Below are 15,265 nucleotides of genomic sequence, written 5' to 3' on the forward strand. Positions count from 1 at the left end.
ACCAAACGTAACATATCATACTAATTTGAGTGTCCTGGATTTACATTTACTATGTTACGTCTAGACTGAGACCAGTCTGCCTAGACAGGTAGTCTATAGTTCTATCGCCTGTCATTTGACTGTCAAATATTTTTATTTTCACCTGTTGCAATACCCCCGTATGGAGCTCGTGATGTTCAGAGGGTTGGCTGTAGGTGGAGTTACGGTCAAATATTGGGTGGTCCTGGTCCTCTTCGACTAGGCTTCTATCTTCTCAAAGAACTGAGGGTTTGACTGTGAATGGTATACAGTAGGCTATGTGTCAGGCGTTTTACACAGAACAGAAGAAAATGTAAACCAGTTTGGATTATTTCTTCATTTTTGGATGAATGCGGAGACGCGGTGCGCTCTCATTGAAAGGGAGGCTGCCTTTTGCACACCAAATGAAGTCATGAACGGCAGAACGATGATGTCATCGCCTGCACTTGCAGCTATATTCCCTATGCACTGATCGACGCACATACACAGCTGAGGGGTTCTCACCGTTTGCGAAAGTAATACGGATAGCCTTCCTTGGGAAGTGGGTCATGGAATAATCGGTTCACCTATTTTCTTCTAAAGGCTATATGTGAAAGCTTGGTTTTGAGAGTTCATTTGTCTGTTAAATTGGTATACTACTGTCGCCTGATAAAAACGTTTGACATGTTAAGATTCGTTTTTGGATACAGATAGCGGGAACATTTATTGTAAGAATAGGCTATAGCCTACATTTCCATTTTGCGTGATGCAGATCAAATGTGTGCTGTCAGGTTTATTGTGTGGTAGCCTACAGTTTTCAATAGGCCTAAATCAAGATTGAAATATCAAGAAGATGTGCTCGTTTTGGAAATATATCAAAGTACGGAATAAAACATACTGTAAAACATGCTGCTCTGAGAAATTGGAAGTTGGTATCATTCATAGTGTCGCGGAGAGCGAAGCACTGAGACATGGATAAGTTTCTGCAGATCGCGCCTCACTCCCTGGCCATAGTGCTGTCTCGGGATGGCGCCGAAGAGTCGCCCGCGGTAACCGACAAGCTCCAGCAACATCACACAGGCTACGAGATATTTGCCGACTTCAAAGCTGTCAACATGCAGCACTTCTGGAATAAGAAAGTGACCGATGCGATATCGGAGACTTTTTTCCTAGGCTGGATTGACGAGGATGTCCTGCTGATCCAAGGGAAGGAACACCACCTCGAGGTGCTCAGAGCGGGATGGACGAGGCGGGCCCTCAAACCGCCCGGAGGTTTCGAGATCAAGTGCATCGGTAAGACTGTACTCGATCCATCCTATAGGCTATCTGTGATTATCATCATAATGCCATCCAGGCAGGTTGTTGTCACTTGTTTGTTTTGTTTATTGAGTAGCCTAAAGTACGTTTCAGGTCATCTGAACACTGTGGTGGTCCACTCTGCACAATAGGATGGTGTGCCTCAACTTTAATGAAAAACAGTAGGCCTTTCCCACTGGGCACACACTGGTTGAATCAACGTTGTTTTCACGTAATTTCAATGTACACATTGAACCAACGTAGAATAGGCGTCGAATTGACATCTGTGCGCATTGGGTTGTGATCAAATGGAATGTGTGAGACTCATGGCGCCCAGGAGGAGTAAATGGGAGAACCCTGAGGCCAGCAGAAGAGTAAAAATACATGTTAATTTATAGCCCTACCTGTGGTTTCCTTAATTCCCACTTACCTCACCATTGTTCTGCTAGTAAGGGAAATATGTGTGGGCCTTTGGAGTTTCTCTTGAAATTAGTGGGATCTGTTTGTATTTCAGGTAAACAATCAGAGCAGTAGAGATGCATGTGTGGCTAGAGCGAGTGGTGTGTGTGTGTGTGTGTGTGTGTGTGTGTGTGTGTGTGTGTGCGTGTGTATGTGTATACCATGAAGTTTGGGGACATGTGAAGATGAACCGAGGTGGTTGTCTAGTGCGGAACACTTCAGGGTCGGTCACTCATAAATGCTTTGAAAGTCTGAACAAAATATGCTTTTAGGGAGAGTAGGCTATGTGTGTTTTTTTTAATGTACTGTAAGCAAGAAATCAAATACCTATTGAGAAACACCATTGCTTTGTGAAGAGACCAAGTTCAGGACCATGTAAACATCTCTCTACCTCTCTCTCTTTCTGCCACATCAACAATTTCAGAAGGATGGGAAAGTTGCAAAACAGTCAAATATTGATTGAGAAAAAGTTTCAAACAAGGGGAGATTCTGTGCTTATTTGTCCATGGAGGGGGGGTACCATGCCCTCCCTGACCCTACTACCAAAGCAGCCAGCACTGATAAGCTTTGGAATGTTTCCCTGATAGCTAATAAATAACCACAGATGAATACAGTCTCTAATCTAACGAGGGCTCTATATTAATGCTCATGCAAGCTGCTAGTGTTACTTGTCTTGCTTGGCCAGCGCAGTGCTGAACATACTACAGATGTGGAAAACTCTGTCTGCTGACCCATCTTTCATATGACAAAACACAGTCATACTGTATCAGGTTCATGTCTTACTGAGTGCTGGAAGTTGAATTCATATTCACAACAGTTAATAATCACATGCACATTGACTTGGCTTACAAGGTGAGGAAATAGAGCTTTTGAAATTGAAAACAATGGTTGGCTCTGGATAGCAAAGTTCAGAGTCACAAGTTGGTCTAACCTAATAAGTTTGTTTGGTTGGAGTTAGCTGGTCTGCTACTCCCATGTCTAGAGAAACTAAGGTGGGGCTTAGAATCACTGGCAGATTCCAGAATTTTCCACATATTTCTAATTCCAATGTTAGGCCATTCTATTCTGTATGTGGCTCTGTTGGACATTTTCTGGTAGTGTTGTGTGGGTGGGCTGTACTTCAGCCCGCAATCTGTATCACAGTCAGTACTTTCTTCTGCATAAACCACTCCCATAGATGTGTGGGATGGCCATGGTTACTTAGACTAGCTAGAAGTCTAGGAAAGTTGTTTCTGTTTACTTGGGATACATGTATATCTGTATGTCTAGGTATACATGTATGTCTGCTTGTTCCTTTTCATTCTGAACACATACACCATGCTAGTAGATACTCACAGACTTCCAGTCACTGCGTTAACGCTAGTTAGCATTGGCTCACAAACCTACCTCTAACTTCCTTCATACTGGACACAGAGATTTAAAAATGGTATCCACAAGACTCTTGGGAAGTAGATCATTTTTATCATTGCCAAAATCCTGAAATAGCCCTTTAACGAGGGTTTTCTCACTTGCCAGAGTCTGTTTTTGTTTTTGTCGGTTTTTGTTAGGTGCAATTGTGAACAATAGTCATGTCAGACATCAAATAAATTTAATAGGCCATTAATAATTCACTGCAGATCAAGGATAAATTGTCCTACCGGCGATGTGGCTAGATGTTCATGCACTCGACATTTGAAGGTCTGAAGACCAAAGGGCTTAGGTTGATCAAGCCATGTGGGGTGGGCTTTGCCATTTGTAGAAGATAGAAAATCACATAAATTATTGTTTTTACATTTTCGCTTTAACCAGACAAAACTTTAAATGTATATTTGATGCCAATTGTCAATTGTGTTTGTCATATGGTATTTGGCTGATTATAAATTGCTGTAGGGTTGGGATGTCTTCAGTCCTGAACAATGTCCGGAATTGGTAAGCTACTGATTACTGAACAACTAAATACCACCCAAGGGGATGTTGTGTTTCTTTGAATATCAAAGCTCTTGCATGTAATCTGATTTGTGAATTGCAGCATCCGGCAGCAAATGTTTTTTTGCTATTAGATGTGTGCATCTGTTGACAGTAGCCCCTTCTTCCCCATCATGTCATTGTGGTAGTCACTGAGTAACAAGGGGGGTAGTGGAGGCAGCTGCTCCATGTGCATACCCACTGGGCACAGATGTCAATTCCACGTTGGTTCAACGTTATTTCATTGAAACGACTTGGAAACCACGTTGATTCAACCAGTGTGTACCCAGTGGGTAGGTACCCTTCATTCACTGACTATTTATCTGGCCCAATTTGACAGAGGTAGTGGAAGAATGTTGTCCTTGGTTTTCTCAAGGTTAAAACCCACACACACCCTTGAATTGAGGAAGGAAAGGCGCATCCCACCTCAGCAGGAAAGCCCATAGCAGCTGTGACTGTGGGGTTCTATTCGATTAAACTCTAACCGGTTAAGACAAAAAACAAAATGTGCATTCCTGTACTTAACAAAACAATGTTTTCGCATTGAAGCCAAAATAAAACTATTGCAATTGGATTGAAACATGCTTTTTCTCGCTGTGCGGAAAAGCCTGTTTTTTTACTTGTCCCAGAAACCTGGTTACAAGTTTAATTGAATGAAAGCCCTTTGTTTCCATTTGCGGGCTTCTAACAAAGGGGCTACGAGAAGTGTCCCATGCAGGAAGGAAAGTAGAGGGTCTGTTCAGGAAAGGAACCATGCTAAACACTGAAGCACTCTCCCCGATGGAAGGAAGAGGAGGGGCCTGGAAGAGAGAATTGGGGGAAACGATAGACGTCACAGAAATGATTCTGGCAGTATGTCCCAGGTGGTAACAGGAATGACTCTGGCTGTATTTCCAAAAGGGTGACAGGAATAACTCTGACAGTGTTTCCCAAGTGGTGGGTTGGGGCCCCACTGATGCGTTGAGAGTAATTCCTCTCTAGGGTTGCAACTTAAGACTGGGTATCGGCCAGAAACATGTTTAATTACTTGGCGGTCGTGATGGAGGCAAAAACTTTTGAAATATATATTTTAAGTAGTATACTTTATTTAGCACTGTCTTTTTCTACATATTTGTGTTTACTTGGTGGGTCACAATAATATAACAAATGGGTCACACAATGCCAAGCTTTTTGTCGCCTGCTGCTCATTACTCTATCATTTGTATTCATATTTATTAGGGATCCCCATTAGGTGCTGCGAACACATTAAAGCACTTACATTACATATATAAAAATAGATAAAACAGTAACATTATTACACCACTACATACATATCTACAGTACAAAATGTATAATACCACCATACAACAATATTACAATGTTTGCGTGTGTCTTTACCTTTGTGTGTGTCTCTTCACAGTTCCCGCTGCTCCATATAAGGTCTATTTTTCAGTGGTGGAAAACGTAAGCTATTGTCATATTTGAGTAAAAATAAAGTTACCTTAATAGAAAAGGACTCAAGTAAAAGTGAAAGTCATCCAGTAAAATACTTCTTGAGTAAAAGTCTTCAAGTATTTGGTTTTAATTATACTTAAGTATCAAAAGTAAATGTAATTGCTAAAATATACTTAAGAATCAAAGGTAAAAGTAAATGTTCAAGTCACTTCAAAGTCCTTATATTAAGCAAACCAGATGGCGCCATTTTCTTGTTTTTTATTTATTTATGGAAAGCCAGTGGCACACTCCAACTCTCAGACATAATTTACAAATTAAGCATTTGTGTTTAGTGTGTCCTCCAGATCAGAGGCACTAGAGATGACCAGGGATGTTCACTTGATAATTGTGTGAATTGGACCCTTTTCCTGTCCTGCTAAACATTCAAAATGTAATGAGTACTTTTGGGCGTCAGGGAAAATGTATGGAATGTAGTGAAGTAAAAGTAGTCAAAAATGTAAATAGTAAAGTACACATACCCCCAAAAACTACTTAAGTAGTACTTTAAAGTATTTTTACTTAAGTACTTTACACCACTGGTATTTCTATCTGATTCTACTGCTTGCATCCGTTACCTGATGTGGAATAGAGTTCAATGTAGTCATGGCTCTATGTAGTACTGTGCACCTCCCATAGTCTGTTCTGGACTTGGGGATTGTGAAGAGACCTCTGGTGGTATGTCTTGTGGAGTATGCATCATGGCTTTCATGGTGGTAAATACAGTAGACATCACTCCCAGGTCCCTTAGTTACCTCACAAGGGCAGCACTCATAACCACATAACTTAATTTGAAGTTACTGTGAAATTATTTGTGCATGGAATTTCTTTAAATAATATCAACAAATTGTGTTTTAAAACAGGCATTTAAAGTCAATTGAACAGTTGGGTTGACAATGACTTTCTAAAGGATCTGAAGAAAGTACTCAACAAAAAAGACAGCGATGAATACATTTTTCTCAGCTTTAATCCATTGTTATGATGAGCATGTTCCAGGTGACTAACATTTCGATGTCAAGCTGATGTCCTCAGAGTGACCCAACACTTGCACTCAACTCCTATTTAGAGCCTAGTGCCCTATTGAGACACAACAACGTGCAAATAAACACAAGGTTTGGAGAAAGTGTGGGCAATCTTACCCTGTGAGGGGCCGATGTGGGGCCAGGCTTTTGCTCCAGCCAAACAATAGCACCTGATTCTACTAATCTAAGTTTTAATGGAAGACGATGAGCCTTCATGGAATTCAGTGATTCATTGGATGATTCATAGAATCAGGTGTGTTACTGCAGGGTAGACCAAAAAACTGCACCCACAGAATTGCCCAAGCCTTGGAGCAGGCTTAGTTTCTCAGAGATGTAGTACCCTATGCTTCAAGACATGTTGGCTTGCCCCCTGAGGTCAATGTGGAAACTGTGAGAATAATTTTTTAAATAAAGGTGTTGGAATTATGCTTTTAATTCGTAAGGCTTTCTCAATCCCCTAACCTGTTTCAACTTGAACGTTCACTAGATTTTACATACAAAATTACAGACCTGTAAATAATAGTCCACATCCTGGATGTCTCTGATGTGTGATGGAAAGTGTTCTGTATTTACCCTCATTAGAACACTTCCTTCACTATGATTATGCCAGCAAATGGGGATACTCGGAAAACTAAAAGTACCGCATTTGGAAATGTTTTTTAGTACATGTCTAAAGCGTTTTTTTTTGTGTGGATGTTTGTTTGGAAAATAAACTTTGGCAAAAGTTTCTGCACTTTTCGTGGCACCAAAATGTGTTGAATTGTAATTGTTGTCTGCCCAGGCAGCCTACATTGACAAAGCCATAGAGGGAAGTTGATACTGCAGCTGCACTGACCTCATTGGCCGATATCAAGTAGCAGTAGCTCTGCAGATGTGGTTGCACATTGAATTAAGCATAATAAATAGTATTTTGTTTTCTCTCACACACATACTTACTCTTTTCAATTTTCGGCCCAAACGAGAAGTTGGTCCCTAGCCTAATGCTGACCATATTTTGACCTATAGTGCATATTTCCTATACACCGGTTCCATAGAAATTCTAGAATTTAGAAATTCTCCTTTGAACATGCTTTTTAGTCCAGGACAAGGCTTAATCTGTGTCTCGTCAACTGGACAGATTAAGTTTAGTCCAGGACTAAAAAGCATTCTGAATGGAGAATCTCTGTCTGGGAAACCGCATAGGCTTTTCATTTAGCTTTTCATTTAGCAGGGTGAGATTGCTAGTATTGCATTTTGTCGCTGCAGTCACCTTGCTTAAAACCTGAAGATGATTATTGATGAATTACCCCAGCCGAATGGCGAGTTTACTTGTCTTGTTACTATTTATTATACATAATTGGTTTAGCAGTATTAGGAACTGATTTGTAATTAGGCATATAATATAATTATTCATGCATGTATCTTTAACCGTCTGTCCACTTGGTTTATTAACCAAGGAGAATCATGTCTCGTTAGTGAATTTTTAGATTTTATTTTTAATTAACATGCCTCTTGCTGTGGGCTTTTGGTCTCCATTGCTGTAGAGAAAGAAAGGCATGGAATAAAGGCTCAGTGCACAATGTTTCTTCTAAGACCTCTTCTAAAACTGTACTTCTTGTTCGCCAGCTAAGCGGATGACTCATCTAAGGGGATAGCAGCCACCAGGGGGCACAACACCTGGTTGCATATGACCAGTGGCCCATCTTTTGAGTTCTGCATGACCAGATGCGCATTTAAGAGCAAATACTAAAGGCACACCTTGTAAGGTGGACCAACTATTAAAGAGTGGGCCTTTACCACCAATCAAAATGTAAACATTGCAAATGCGTCGCACTACATTTTACTTGCAAATAGTGCCTGATCTGTGCTCAATTAATGATATTAGTTTTTTTTAAACCAGGCAAGTCAGTTAAGAACAAATTCTTATTTTACAATGACGGCCTACCCTGGCCAAACCCGGACCAATTGTGCATTGCCCTATGGGACTCCCAATCACAGCCGTTTGTGATACAGCCCATGAACAAACCAGGGTCTGTAGTGACGCCTCTTGCAATGAGATGCAGTGCCTTAGACTGCTGCACCACTCAAGCCCCAGACAGTTCATAGAAATATAACTTTTTGTTGTAATTGAATAGTCATCATCTGTTTACAAACTTTCCAAGTGCCATAAGACAACAAAAACAACTTTGGTTATCACCAGGTAAGAGAGCTGTACTAATTTATTAAGTCATATTCTTTAAACAACCCTAGAGGTTTACATTGTTTCCTCAATTGAAATTACTGGACATTTTACAGACTATGGCTTTAACACACACACACACACACACACACACACACACACACACACACACACACACACACACACACACACACACACACACACACACACACACACCAATATAAAGAAATCCCAAATGCTTGCAAACTATGTATTTCATGTATTTAATAGTACATTCCAAATACTCAACAAATGCTGTTTCAAATGAGTAATTCAAATACAGCAGATATGTATTTGACCCATATCTGGCTCACTGGTGTGGAACTGAATTGATCTGAACATGTCCCGGACCTGCTGTTTTCGACTCGTTCTCTCTACCACACCTGCTGTCTCTAACGCTGAATGATCGGCTATGAAAAGCCAACGGACATTTCCTCCTGAGGTGCTGACCTGTTGCACCCTCTACAACCACTGTGATTATTATTATTTGACCCTGCTGGTCATTTATGAACGTTTGAACATCTTGGCCATGTACTGTTAGAATCTCCACCCGACACAGCCAGAAGAGGACTGTCCACCCCTCAGAGCCTGGTTCCTCTCTAGGTTTCTTCCTAGGTTCCTGCCTTTCTAGGGAGTTTTTCCTAGCCACCGTGCTTTGACATCTGCATTGCTTGCTGTTTGGGGTTTTAGGCTGGGTTTCTGTACAGCACTTTGTGACATCGGCTGATGGAAAAGTGGCTTTATAAATACATTTGAACATTGTTGTACTCTACAATGCCTATTTCTCATACAGCAGCTTCAAAATGTCAGTCTTTTGTATTGCTTTTCCTTGCGTCTGCTGTCTGCCTGTGCCTGGCTCTGTCTGTTTGTCGGTAGTCTGTTCTGTGTCTATAGCTCCAACAACAACTCTTGGCTCTTTTAAGGGATGGCACTCAGGAGCAGCTATGAGATCATCGGACTGGGTTGTCATGGCTACGAGCGCTGTTAAAGCGCGATTGAGAAATAAGATGGCTGGTGTATTGCGTCTCCCTCCTCCTCTCTTCCTCTCCTATTTTCTCTTTGGTATGAATGAACTTCAACAAATTTGACACTGTCCCCTCCGTCCCCCTCCCTCCCTCATCTCCTCTTTCATCCCTCCCTCATTTCTCCCTCCATCTATACTTATGAGTCAGCAGGCTCTGCAGCAAGCAATGGCCGCCACGCTAGAGAGACAATGACTGGGGGCTCCATTATGAGCTGGGGGCTGTGTTCACACTCAAAAGAGCCCTTTGAGGGTCTTCAACAAAAACAAACGTGCTTTAATTAAGGAAGGCTCAGTTTCTGGAGTGGTTGGCCAAGTTCTTTCTGGCCAATGCAGTGTCAGTGTCAGTCTGTGGAAACGTATTGTTGCGGGCCGTACATATGTAGTATTTTACTTTGAGACTGTTTGCTACAGCAGGAAAATAATCCTGAAGCAACAGGAAATGTGAATTATTGTGTGGATTATTGTAGGGGTTTATACATGGTTCTTTATGGCAAATCAAGTCTGAAATGTCACAAAGTGAAAATTAAAAACTTTAAAAGCCTTTTAAAAACTAAAATATACTACAAGTTTGCATTTCCTACAAGAACTGGGTGTGAATAAGTATACAGTACCAGTCAAAGGTTTGGACACACCTACTCATTCAAGGGTTTTTCTTAATTTTTATTTTTTTACTATATTCTACATTGCAGAATAATAGTGAAGACATCAAAACTATGAAATAACACACATGGAATCATGTAGTAACAAAAAAGTGTTAAACTGCCTTAATGACAGTTTTGCACACTCTTGGCATTCCCTCAACCAGCTTCATGAGGTAGTCACCTGGAATGCATTTGAATAACAGGGGTGCCTTGTTAAAAGTTCATTTGTCGAATTTCCATCCTTCTTAATGTGTTTGAGCCGATCAGTTGTGTTGTGACAAGGTAGGGGTGGTATTATAGAAGATAGCATCCCTATTTGGTGAAAGACCAAGTCCATATTATGGCAAGAACATCTAAAATAAGCAAAGAGAAACAACAGTCCACCATTATTTTAAGACATAAAGGTCACTCAATCTGGAAAGATTCTTGAAGTGCAGTCACAAAAACCATCAAGCGCTATGATGAAACTGGCTCTCATGAGGACCGCCACAGGAAAGGAAGACCTGCTGCAGAGGATAAGTTCATTAGAGTTACCATCCTCAGAAATTGCAGCCCAAATAAATGCTTCATAGAGTTCAAGTAACAGACATATCTCAACATCAACTGTTCAGAGGAGACTGCGTGAATCAGGCCTTCATGTTCAAGTTGCTTCAAAGAAACCACTTCTAAAGGACACCAATATGAAGAAGAGACTTGCTTGGTCCAATAAACACGAGCAATGGACATTAGACCGGTGGAAATCTGTCCTTTGGTTTGATGAGTCCAAATTTGAGATGTTTGGTTCAAAAAGCAGTGTGTTTGTGAGACGCAGAGTAGGTGAATGGATGATCTTTGCATGTGCGGTTCCCACCGTGAAGCATGGAGGTGTGATGGTGTAGGGGTGCTTTGCTGGTGACATGGTCTGTGATTTATTTTGAATTGAAGGCACATTTAACCACCATGGCTACCGCAGCATTCTGCAGCGATATGCAAACCCCTCTGGTTTGCGCATAGTGGGACTATCATTTGTTTTTCAACAGGCACACCTCCAGGCTGGGCTATTTGACCAAGAAGGAGAGTGATGGGCTCCCGAGTGGCGCAGCGGTCTAAGGCACTGCATCTCAGTGCAAGAGGCTTCACTATAGGACCTGGTTTGAATCCAGGCTGTATCATGTCTGGCCGTGATTGGGAGTCCCATAGGGCGGCGTACAATTGGCCCAGCGTTGTCGGGGTTTGCCGGAGTAGGCTGTCATTGTAAATAAGAATTTGCCTAGTTAAATAAAAGTTTTTAAAAATGTGATGCATCAGATGACCTGGCCTCCACAATCACCCGACCTCAACCCAATTGAGATGGTTTGTGATGAGTTAGACCGCAGAGTGAAGGAAAAGCAGTCAACAATAACTCCTTCAAGACTGTTGGAAAAGCATTCTTGGTGAAGCTGGTGGAGAGAATTCCAAGAGTGTGCAAAGCTGTCATCAAGGCAAAGGGTGGCTGCTTTGAAGAATCTAAAATATATTTTGATTTAACACTTTTTTGGTTACTGCATGATTCCATGTGTGTTATTTCATAGTTTGATGTCTTCACTATTATTCTACAATGTAGAAATTAGTAAAAATAAAGAAGAATCCTTGAATGAGTAGGTGCGTCCAAACTTTTGATTGGTACTGTAGGTGGAAGGCTAAGCTGTGACTGATCAATTTGTCTAATACAAAACACATTTGAAAGTGTGACAAAAGTGTCAATAGCTGTGCCTTTTAGGCATACTGTACAGTCAGTCATAGTTTTTTTTGTTGTTGACATCTGCTGTGATGGCAGGAACCACGTACGGTCATGTACTACCATTAGCGGGCAAAGTAGGGTACATTAAGCTACTGAGAGGAGGCTATGACCACACTCAAACGCATGAACACAGATAAAATTGTATTTGACGTACATCATTGTCCGTTTTTGTTCGTCAAAAGTACAAATCAAGTCAACTATTTGGCAACGGACTGTCAGACACAAGGTCCCAGTGTGCCGATGGCCTACAGGTACGACCACATTGAGATGCATGAACACAGATGAAATTGTATATGACGTACATTGTTGTCCGTTTTTGTCTGTCAGCCCATCTCTATTTTTTGGGGACCAGTTGTATACTTTAAGGCAACCATATTGTGCAACTATTTTATGGACAATCATCTCTGTTGATATTCTTCTGGCAATAGATGACTCACATTCAAAAAACATTGGTTTAATCAGAATTTGCAGGCACAGCATCTCAGTGTGGCCATACCATGAGAGAACTACTGCCCGCTCTCATTGAAGCCACGGAGTTCAAGGCCGACCGCGGTACTGCAGGCTTTGTTAGCAGAAAACAGAAAATATCAAATTGTATTTGTCACATGTGCCGAATACAACAGGTGTAATGCTTTCTTACAAGCCCATAACCAACAATGCAGTTTTAAGAAAAAAAAGTTAAGTAAAAAATAATGTAATGGAGGGCAAGGGAGTCTCGAGGTTTTGCTCGCCTGAGGTACAGTATCTCATTATAAGCTGTAGACCACACTATCTACCTAGTGAGTTTTCATATGTATTTTTCTTAGCTGTCTTACATACCACCACAGACTGATGCACTAAGACCACACTCAATGAGCTGTATACCGCCATAAGAAAACAGGAAAACGCTCATCCGGAGGCAACGTTCCTAGTGGCCTGGGACTTTAAATGCAGTGAAACTTAAATCCGTTTGACCTCATTTCTATCAGCATGTTAAATGTGCAACCAGAGGAAAAAAAACTTACGACCACCGTTACTCCACACACAGAGATGCGTACAATTGCTCTCCCTCACCCTCCATTTGGCAAATCTGACCATAATTATATCCTCCTGATTCCTGCTTAAAAGCAAAAACTAAAGCAGCAAGCACCAGTGACTCGGTCAATAAAGAACTGGTCAGATGAAGCAGATGCTAAGCTACATGACTGTTTTGCTAGCACAGACTGGAATATGTTCTGATGGCATTGAGAAGTACACCACATCAGTCACTGGCTTCATCAATAAGTGCATTGATGACATCGTCCCCATAGTGACTGTACGTACATACCCCAAACAGAAGCCATGGATTACAGGCAATATCTGCACTGAGCTAAAGGGTAGAGCTGCCACTTTCAAGGAGCGGGACTCGGAAGCTTATAAGAAATCCCGCTATGCCCTCCGACGAACCATCAAATGGGCAAAGCGTCAATACAGGACTAAGATCGAATCGTACTACACCGGTTACGACACTCGTCGGATGTGGCAGGGCTTGCAAACTAATACAGACTACAAAGGGAAGCACAGCCACGAGCTGCCCAGTGACACAAGCCTACCAGATGAGCTAAATTACTTCTATGCTCGCTTCGAGGCAGGTAACACTGAAACATGCATGTGAGAGCACCAGCTGTTCTGGATGACTGTGTGATCACGCTCTCCGCAGCCGATGTGAGTAAGACCTTTAAATGGGTCAACATTCTCAAGGCCGCAGGATGGATTATCAGGACGTGTACTCCGAGCATGCACTGACCAACTGGAAAGTGTCTTCACTGACATTGTCCCTGACTGAGTCTGTAATACCAACAGATCCACAGATGATGCAATCTCTATTGCACTTCACACTGCCTTTTCCCACCTGGACAAAATTGAACACCTATGTGAGAATGCTATTCATTGACTACAGCTCAGTTTTCAACACCATAGTGCGCTCAAAGCTCATCACTAACACCTCCCGCTACAATTGTATCCTGGTCTTCCTGACTGGCCGCCCCTCAGGTGGTAAGGGTAGGTAACAACACAACCATCACGCTGATCCTCAACACAGGGCCCCTCAGGGGGGCGTGCTCAGTCCCCTCCTGTACTCCCTGCTCACTCATGACTGCACGGCCAGGCACGACTCTAACACCCTCATAAAGTTTGCCGATGACACAACACTGGCAGGTCTGATCACCGACAATGACGAGACAGCCTATAGGCAGGAGGTCAAAGACCTGGCTGTGTGGTGCAAGGACAACAACCTCTCCCTCAACATGATCAAGACAAAGGAGATGATTGTGGACTACAGGAAAAAGAGGGCCGAGTACACCCCCATTCTCATCGACGGGGCTGTAGTGGAGCAGATTGAGAGCTTCAAGTTCCTTGGTGTCCGCATCACCAACAAACCAACATGGTCCAAGCACACCAAGACAGTCATGAAGAGGGCACGACAATGCCTATTCCCTCTCAGGAGACTAAAAAGATTTGGCATGGGTCCTCAGATCCTCAAAGTTATACAGCTGCACCATCGAGAGCATCCTGATGGGTTGCTTCACTGCCTGGTATGGCAACTGCTCGGCCTCCGACCACAAGGCACTACAGAGGGTTGTGTGTACTGCCCAGTACATCACTGGGGCCAAGTGTCCTGCCATCCAGGACCTCTATACCAGGCGGTGTCAGAGGAAGGCCCTAAAAATTGTCAAAGTCTCCAGCCACCCTAGTCATAGACTGTTCTCTCTGCTCCCGAATGGCAAGCGGTACCGGAGAGCCGAGTCTAGGTCCAAGAGGCTTCCAAACAGCTTCTACCCCCAAGCCATAAGACTCCTGAACAGCTTATCAAATGGCTACCCCAAAATATTTGCATTGCCCCCCCCTCTTTATATGCTGCTGCTACTCTTTGTTATTATCTATGCATAGTCACGTTAATAATTCTACCTACATGTACATATTACCTCGACTAACCGGAGTCCCCGCACATTGACTATGTACCAGTACCCCCTGTATATATCCGCGCTGTTGTTATTTTACTGCTGCTCTTTAATTATTTGTTACTTTTATTTCTTACATTTTTAAGGTATTTTTCTTAACTGCATTGATGGTTAAAGGGCTTGTAAAGTAAGCATTTTTCTGTAAGGACTACTACACCTGTTGTATTTGGCACATGTGACAAATAAAATTTTATTATTATTATTATTATTTGGTTACTGTTGATATCTGTTTCGGACAGATATGGTCTTGTTATTTATAATAATAACAATATATTTTGGTTAAGGGACAGATACAATTAAAACATTAACACATTGAATCATTAACATTCAGATGCATTGCACCATCATGCTTTAACGTGCACTAATTTAAGTCCCGTCGGTCTCTAGATGGGTTTAACATAGTAGAAAGGAAAAGTTATGTCATCTTGCTGAATCTACATTAAAGGCCCAATGCAGTCAAAATTCAGATTTCCTGAAA

General features: G+C 41.9%; 1 protein-coding gene across 1 annotated transcript in view; it reads left to right on the forward strand.

The window, feature by feature from the left end:
* The first annotated feature begins 271 nt into the window (after nt 1–271).
* Nucleotides 272–15,265, forward strand: part of LOC115137224 (storkhead-box protein 2-like) — a 73,305-nt gene continuing 58,311 nt past the window's right edge. Inside the window, exon 1 of the mRNA XM_065024688.1 lies at nt 272–1,290. Within this exon, the coding sequence (XP_064880760.1) occupies nt 969–1,290 (322 nt within the window). The 5' untranslated portion in view covers nt 272–968. The remainder of the gene's footprint in view (nt 1,291–15,265) is intronic.

Source organism: Oncorhynchus nerka, linkage group LG11 (genome assembly GCF_034236695.1).
Source record: "Oncorhynchus nerka isolate Pitt River linkage group LG11, Oner_Uvic_2.0, whole genome shotgun sequence".
Taxonomy (NCBI): domain Eukaryota; kingdom Metazoa; phylum Chordata; class Actinopteri; order Salmoniformes; family Salmonidae; genus Oncorhynchus; species Oncorhynchus nerka.